The following is an 8,632-nucleotide window of genomic DNA, read 5'->3' on the forward strand; positions in this document are numbered from 1 at the left end:
CCATATTTGGCCTTCTTTCTTCTATTTCTTCTGGCGCCCGGGACCCAGCATCCTCCTCTCTTCTGCCGCTTCTCGCTGAATATGTCGGGTTGATGACGTAACACGAGGAGAGGAGAATGTTGGGTCCTGGGCGCCGCCAGATTGGTAAGTTGTTTTTTTTTTTGTTGTTTTTTTTTGTGTTTTGTCCCCTGGCCGCAACAGCCCTGGGAGCCGCGGCGCACACTTTGGGAACCGCTGTATTACACGCCAGTAGACCATCTTCTTCCCTACACAGATCTTACATTGAGTTTACTCGTTTGTTTTTCTTTCATTTTTGAACCAGCACATTTGTCCATTGATGGACAATGTAAATGTAATCTGCCAATCCACCCTAAATTATTGTTGTTTATGTAGAAGTTTGCTTTCATTTCAAAAGTTTGTCACATGAATTTTTTTTTAAGACAGATATAAAAAAAAATAAGCTACAGTCCTTGGAGGGTATCAGAAATGCATAAGGAGGAGTAGTTGGATTGGGAAGAAAATGGGGTAGAGATTATCATATATTGTGTTCATCTGTCCAGCACAGTATATGAGTAATTTGCACAAGTGGAGGTATAAATCCAGAAGTGAAAGGACAAATTGGGGGTGTATACTAAAACTTACACCACTTCAAGGGCGCTCTGCATTGGAAGACTGTTCAGAGATAAGCGGGGTAATATTACTATGTGAGAGGCTATCCTTTCAGTCACTAAAAGAAGAGAACATCAGAGCTTGATAATTCAGCCTGAAATGCAGGTGGAAGGATTCCTTAATGAAAAAAAATACAATTCCAAAATTGTCATTCCTGTTTATAAAGGTATTTCAACAATGTTTTTAAAATATTACTTGATGGGTAATAAAATCTTTCGAAGAATGTTTGTGGCTCAAAACTATAAAATCCATAAATGTACAATTGAAATGCATCTAAAAATGTTCTTTTCATCTATTATATATATTTTCTATATTTTGTTGCAGATTCTGTGTCGACAGGTTCAGTGTTTGGTCGTAGCACTACGCTAACCATGCAGACTTCTCAGTTAAATACCCCACAGGACACATCCTGCACTCATATTCTGGTTTTCCCTACGTCTGCATTTGTGCAAGTAGCATCTGCACATAACCCAAATGAGAACCTCTTCAGTTCAAATAATGGTAAATGTTATATTGTAAATATTTTCTAGTAGCTCTGTGTAGTAGTGTGTCAGTGAAGTATTATCAGGTTTGACAGTCATACAGTCGGAAACTTTTTGCTAGCCATTCAGCACACATTCTAGTAGTGTAAAGAGATTGCTGAACCTGTAGCTTTTGTTAGGGCAGTGATATTGTAATTTAATAAAAATGTTTGGGGGTTTTTTTGTTTGTGGTTTGCTTTAAAAAAAAAAAAAAAAAAAGACTGTCTGTTTGAAAGCCACCAATTTAATGTGTTTACTCAAAGAATGCGTTTGGCACTTTACATTTGTGGAGTTGGCTATTCTTTTAAATGTTTCAGACACAAGCCATAGGCTTAAGGCATCGTGACTTCAGGTGTAGTGGCCCTTTAAGTAACAAGAAACTTTGCTGTGTAAAGTGACTTCAGAGTGACGTGATGGTGTTGCAGGGTTAGCACTATGTGGACTGAAAAGGATAAATTCTCCTTTCTAGTTAATTTTGAAATTTACAAATTGTGAACCCAGATGTGACCTGGGATTAGGATAATTAAAAGGTTTTTTTAGCCTAGGATTACTCAAATGTCCTTTATTTGGAATGCTAACAGGTTTGTGCCCATGGAGCAGGTAATGTGTGTGAGATTTTTTTTGTACCTGACACATTTGTTTAGTCCTTATGTTTAAAGAAGCTAGATGATTTGTTTTTAATGATCTGTGACACAACTTTGCTTGAACATTATATTTACATTCAGCACCATATTGAATGTAAGCTTTTGTTAGCAGTTTCAGACTGTCTCTTTTAGTAGTTTTACATATAGGAAGGCTACTGGCATAAAAGAAACACATTTACATATGATTGATGGTGTAACTAGTATCAGAAGTTCAGATAAGCTCCTGTAAAAAAAAAAAAAAATTATATGTGTGTGTGTATATAGATATAGATATAGATATATAGATTAGATAGATATAGTGTGTGTCCATTTTATAAGGTTTTTGTATTCAAATGTTTGTATTTAATATTGAATGATCCTTTATGGGCTGGTTCTCCACACTATTCCCATTATGTGGGCACTGTTTGTTTTTACTTGTTAAATTATGTATCCAATAGTAAAAATTTGAGTCCTTCAAACCTCTGAGTTTCACAAACTAATTTGCCAAAACAGTGATGTACATTGAGTGAAAAGGGAAGATGAGCATAATATTTATTTTGTTTTTGTCTTCTGGAAGATGGACCAGATGGCATGGGAATCTTTGATGTGCTAGACACGGCTGATGACTTGGATCCAGATATTATTAACATTTTCCCTGCGTCGCCCAGTGGATCCCCGGGCCATTCACCTGGCTCTCATTATCCTCATGGTGGTGATGTTGGCAAGGTAATTACCTCATGTATTGTGGGTATGTGTGTTTTCCCACAGACTGTTAAAGTGGGGTTTGTTGCATTTATGAGCAAGTTTCTTTTGGTAATTTAAATATATAGTAATGTCGGAGCTGGTATGCTAAATATGCTGAATGGGCAATTTGTTAATCTTTTTACTATGTATAATATTGAATGTCGGAATAGATTGCAAGCTTTGGAATATTGAGATATGTAATATAACATTACATCAGTGCATGTGGCTTTACCACATTTGTTTCTTTCTGATATTACAGGGTCAAGGTACCGATAGACTGTTGTCCACAGAATCTCATGATGAAGTGCCCAACATCTTGCAGCAACCCTTGGCACTAGGTTACTTTGTTTCAACTGCCAAAGCCGGTCCATTGCCTGACTGGTTTTGGTCAGCATGTCCTCAAGCACAAAATCAGTGTCCACTGTTTCTTAAGGTAAGTGATTTCATTATCTACACATTGGCATATTTTTAACTTTAGTTCCATAAAGTCACATAGGTGTCTTGGGTGATGCGCCTACAAAAATAAAACATGTTCAGTACTTCAGTGAGCAAATAACTAGAATGTTAATTCTGTTGCCTAAAGTCATACAATATGTATTGTATATCTAAGACTGTATTTTGGGTGGACTGAAATCGTCTTATTGATCAAAAATTCACACACGCAAATACAGTCCATCCATTTGAGTAAAATCACCATGTGAGGCTGTCACTGTTAAAGTCCTGAACTTTGTACTCAAGATTATGGGGGGTATTCAATTGTTGCCGTTAACGCTCTCAAACGAGCGCTCTAAAAATATTAGCGTTAATACGGTAATTACTCGCTAAATTTCGCTGCGAGATGAAATTCAGCGAGTAAACTACCGTGTTAACGGTATTTACGCGCATATTACCGTATAAACAGTAATATTTTTCGAGCGCTCGTTTTTTTTTTTTTGTTTTAGCGCGTTAAAAGCAACAATTCAATACCCCCCTATGTGTATATTGTGAATTTATGAAAGCGTCAACTGGAACACAAATTATTGACCATCTTATATTCCTATTACTGGTTAATGTTATGTTTGATACAGTTTTTAAATAAATTGTGGTTGTTCACCTGATTTCCTTAGGCCTCTCTGCACCTTCATGTGCCTTCAGTGCAATCAGATGAGTTGCTGCACAGCAAACACTCACACCCACTGGATTCAAATCAGACTTCAGATGTTCTCAGGTGAGGATGCATGGAACCTACGTTGTGTAATGTGTTTATTGATAAAACATAATTGGCAATTTCTCACTTTTACCTTAATGGTATCTCGCAATCTTCTAATTGCTTTAAATAGCATTAAAATATATACTGAAAATGGCCAACCACATAGATAATGTAAAGTTAATACAATTTTGGCCACATGCTGATATACTGGGCCTTGATATTCACAATCTTTTTGTTATTGTTTTTAAGGTTTGTTTTGGAACAGTATAATGCCCTCTCCTGGCTAACCTGTGATCCTGCAACTCAAGACAGGCGTTCATGTCTGCCGGTTCATTTTGTGGTGCTGAACCAGTTGTATAACTTTATCATGAATATGCTGTGATATTCATCAGGAAAACTGCAAGGAACAAGAGGCTTTTTTATTGCATTACAGGACTTGGAAATCCATTTGTTTTATTTCAAGCCACTCAGTACACAAAATCAGCCTTTACATCAGTCTACGTTTCCAACTTTGCTTCATTTTAAAATAAGACACTTCAGCTTTGGATTTTTGCTTTACAATGTGGAAGCCAGTTCTATTTTGAAGGTCTCATGGAACACTGCTAATCATCTCCAGTCTCAGTATTTGGTCTAAGATCCTTTATGCCTACTGGCGTCAAGTGAATTGAAAAAGCTTGGGAATGTCTTAAACAATGAGGCATTTCATCTTTTGACTTTTTAAACATCACAAAGATGTTGTGTGGATTATAAAACCTATTATCAATATACAGAAAAATGCCTGCATCTCTTATTTATTGTAAGTTTTTAAATGTATAAATTGTCTTATATTTCTTAACCTCTTTTATAAAAGCAAAAAACATTTTCCTAGAAGGTTTATACTGCCTTCTTGCTTTAAAGCAATTGGTTTAAAATATATGTACCCGTCTTAATTAAAAGTTGCAGTAGGTTGCTTTTAGAGTATTATTTTTTTGTAAGTGGGTGGGAGACATTAAAAATTTGTATTGTTTGATGTACAGTTAAAGGGGGAATAGAAAGGTTACTGTCCATACCGTTGTGTGTGGGGGATTTACAGCTAAGCTGTAGCTGCAGAGTACATGTACAGTAATGATCTACACTGTGTTTATACATTTGAAAAAGGTACCGGGTCTTAAACAATTTTTATAATCACACCTCAACAAACCTAATGGCAATATATCATTTAATATTGTAGGTGGTTTAACCTGTAGTGACAAATAAAACTGTTCAGTTTCATTTTTGTAATTTAGTTCAGGGCTGTGACTGCTTTTGTTATATTTGTTGCTACAAACAGCATTTACTTTGTATTATAAGAGAACACATTTGCCTTTATATCCCCCCAAATTGTAAAAAAAAAATTGCTTTTTTTTTGTTTTCTGGTTTATTTCCGATTTGGCGATTAACATTGAATGCAAATAGATAAATTTGATTACAGCATTAGTTTATCTATTAAAGCTAGCTTGGCTGATGCCATATAGAAATGCAAGCAGTCAACCTTGGGTTCTACAAGTGGTGTTATGGTGCAGTGTACATAGACTCTCACACTGGTTGGTTGATGGGATTCTTAATTTTGTTATCCACTCTTGATCTTTTAAAACCTGTATTATCTTGAAAACTTCCTCTGTTCACAAAGTACCTGGAAATGAGTGAATTATATTCAGAAAACCTCACTTTTAAACATTTTTGTTTGCTTTTAAGTTTGTAAATACAGAGTATTTACCTTAACACTCATAGTTACATGGATGAATCCAGTTTGCATTTTTCGTGTGTATGTATATATATATATATATATATAAATATATATATATATATATATATATATATATATATATATATATATATATATATATAGATATATATATATATATAGATATATATATATATATATATAGATATATATATAGATATATATAGATATATATATATATATATATAGATATATATAAATAAATATTTAAAAAATTATCAATTTTGTTTAAATTTAAACACTTGGTGATAAAAGCTTTCAGATATTCTTTCAAAACCGTGCAATCAAAGTATTTTACGTCAGAAATCTCTATTTTTTATTTTAATTTTTTTGTTTCCTAAAGGTAATTTGAATTCCTTGGGAACTAAGTTGGCATTTCTCTCTTGGTTAAGATTTCTGTGGGATAAAGATGTTTTCTGATGTGTTGGAAATTTTCAAGTCTGTAATTAAATCGGTCATATTTTTATTGATTTTTTTTGTATGTAATGCTTGCTATTTTCCTTCCAACTGGCAATCACCCTAACATGTGTGAACAGCAAATATAACATCATGTGTCATGAATATGTTAAGTATAAATAGTGGTAAGTGACCAAGGCTTCAGAGTATCAATGTGTAGGCACAGGTGTGTGCATAGGATCTTATCACTTTGGTTCTTCAACCTTGTGTTTTACCCTATATAACCCTAATCCCAGGGTTCTTTGTTTGAAAATCACTGGAGTAAGCCACTGAAGGGTTTTGTACTTTTTTGGATCGTTAGCCAGTGTACCAAATGTGAATTAATAAACTAAATTTAATGAGACCTTTAGAAGACCCACAAACACTAGTTAAGGAATGACAGCACCAGGTTAAGTTTTGCTTTGTTGAAATTGTATGGTGCCTCTGACATTTTAGCAACTTGTTGCTGATCATTATTGTCCTGTGTATGTGTAACAAATGGCTAGAAGATCTTGAACACACTTGGATTCAAACTGCATGGTGTACTTAGATAAGCATGGTTAGTTCTGTCATATTAAATTAAACTCTGAGTTTCAAAGCCAGTTAGCCTTACTAGATAAATTAAATTTGTGCCTTTTTGGGCTTTAAACAACCCCTCTTACTCCTGTTGACTACTGTACAGACAATAGTTGATGCCCTCCAATCTGGTTATACATGATGTGTTGAGCCCTAGTCTGTCTGGACATGCTCTTCAACTCTTCATCTTCAGTGGAGGTATACAAATGGAGTACTTGAGAAGCAGCATCCAAGATAAGGTGGCTTAAAACACTCCAAAAGTGGAAATCCTTTTTATGACCTCTTTCACATGAGAAACTTTCCTTTTATTCTGTCCAATTAAGCAAAATGAGCAATGATCAAAATAAATTAGATTAATGTTATATTGATTTGTAGAACACAATTTTTAATTTGTTCTGTCATATAACTTGCACTATATAGAACAGAGACGCATGTTGATCACCACAAGTAGTCATTTGTGTGTACTAGTCTTTGTACATAAAATATTCACAATGTATTGGTTAAAGCACATATTTGTATATTAAATGTTCTTTTACTTCATAGGAATTTATCATCCATACTTTGCCATATGGTCACAATTCCTCTGAAGGTTCTAGAAGTCTGTTCTGTGTCCACAGTGGCATACTATGCAACAAACACTAGAATCATAACGATGCTCTTTATCTTTTTGCAGTGAATATTCAACTGCCACAAATACAGGGTATAAAGTGCTAAACCTAAAATGAGCAGTTTTTTATTATAGCATCTGCTGCAATGATAGTGATTTCACATTGGGCATTGCACTCAGTTTACACAAGCAGGCTATTTTCAGCAATAAATAGCAACATTTACCCATGTGTGAACACAAATTCCTTCAAATAAATCAATGGGTCAGTATACACTGATTTTTAAGGAAAAAAACTTGATGGATCGGTAATGGTAAAAATTCATATATGCTGTGCTATTGATTGAACATGTTTTTTGTTTTCTTCAAAATCTCTGTACACTTATCCCTTTCTACATGGAAATCATTATTTTCTGTGTGGAGGTTTAAACTGGACAAATACAGCTTATTTAAACAATGTCTCCTTTCATAAAACATACCGCTTCCCTGTTTAACACGAACGTTTGAGGGTTTATCAAGATCAGAATATTTTTATATTTACAAAATTTTCTATGAGACCGGTGATGGACACAAGTCATCACCTACATTGGAGAACAAACCTAACTGTTATTCCTGTGTTCTCCACTGGTCATGAGGCAAAGCTAGTTTTCAAGCACAAACAGCAGATATTGATTTGATCAGATCTAAAGCCTGTGATTTGCCTTTAAATAGAATTATGTAAATTCATATGCTTGGCAAAAGACAAGCGAAGATGACCATGCATTGGCTAGACACAGATGCTCATGTTCTACCCTCAGATTCCTTAAGTGGCAATGTTATATTTTTGGATGATTATGTTAAATTATATCCTATACAAGTGCTGAAGTCTAACATATACTTTATTTACAAGAAGTATAACTGATGAACTTCTATTGGATGATGATCATGATGGAAGATTATATACCATTCATGTGGAATTTAGAAGATAATTTAGCAATTTCTTTCCAAACTCAAAGCTGCTTGCTATGTCATAATGTTATTGTTCACTACCTTATAGGGTCTTCCAATAACAGCTTTCTTGCAATGGGCCAATCTAAATTCAAGATAATGAACATACATATTGAAATGATAAATTAAAAAATTATTTAACAGGGCTGCTTCTGTAATATCAGGTTGTGGTTAAGTAGAAAATTGAGGCCTTGGTTGTATTTAGGCAACATATGAAATACATTATATGGAGAACTGATATCTACAGCATTGCCTCCTGGTCTTAATGGTAGTGTTCCAGGTTTGCCATCCCCAGGTCTAGACTTGATTCATTGGCTTTGAATTTACTCTGGGGCTATTATTAAAAAAAAAAAAAAAAAGTCAATTTTTTATTGAGTCTAGTGTCCATTTAAAGCTTGTTTTTGTTTTTGTTTTTTGTGGTTTTTTTTCATTGTAAAAGATGAAACGAATCATGTGAAACATATTTTTGTTTTAATTTCTGCATTAAAAATGCATTGGCTAGAAAAACAGACTTATCTCTCT

The 8,632-nt window shown here is 34.2% G+C and overlaps 1 protein-coding gene across 3 annotated transcripts in view; it reads left to right on the top strand.

Moving 5' to 3' along the window:
* The window catches only part of MED13 (mediator complex subunit 13), an 87,202-nt gene extending 82,192 nt beyond the window's left edge, over positions 1–5,010 (top strand). For all 3 annotated transcript variants that reach the window (XM_075195307.1, XM_075195306.1, XM_075195308.1), the window contains 5 exons: positions 994–1,170; positions 2,391–2,539; positions 2,817–2,990; positions 3,664–3,764; positions 3,996–5,010. In XM_075195307.1, coding sequence (XP_075051408.1) covers positions 994–1,170; positions 2,391–2,539; positions 2,817–2,990; positions 3,664–3,764; positions 3,996–4,128 — 734 coding nt within the window. In that variant the 3' untranslated portion in view covers positions 4,129–5,010. The remainder of the gene's footprint in view (positions 1–993; positions 1,171–2,390; positions 2,540–2,816; positions 2,991–3,663; positions 3,765–3,995) is intronic.
* The last annotated feature ends 3,622 nt before the right edge of the window (positions 5,011–8,632 follow it).

The sequence above is a fragment of the Mixophyes fleayi genome, chromosome 2 (assembly GCF_038048845.1).
Source record: "Mixophyes fleayi isolate aMixFle1 chromosome 2, aMixFle1.hap1, whole genome shotgun sequence".
Classification (NCBI taxonomy): domain Eukaryota; kingdom Metazoa; phylum Chordata; class Amphibia; order Anura; family Limnodynastidae; genus Mixophyes; species Mixophyes fleayi.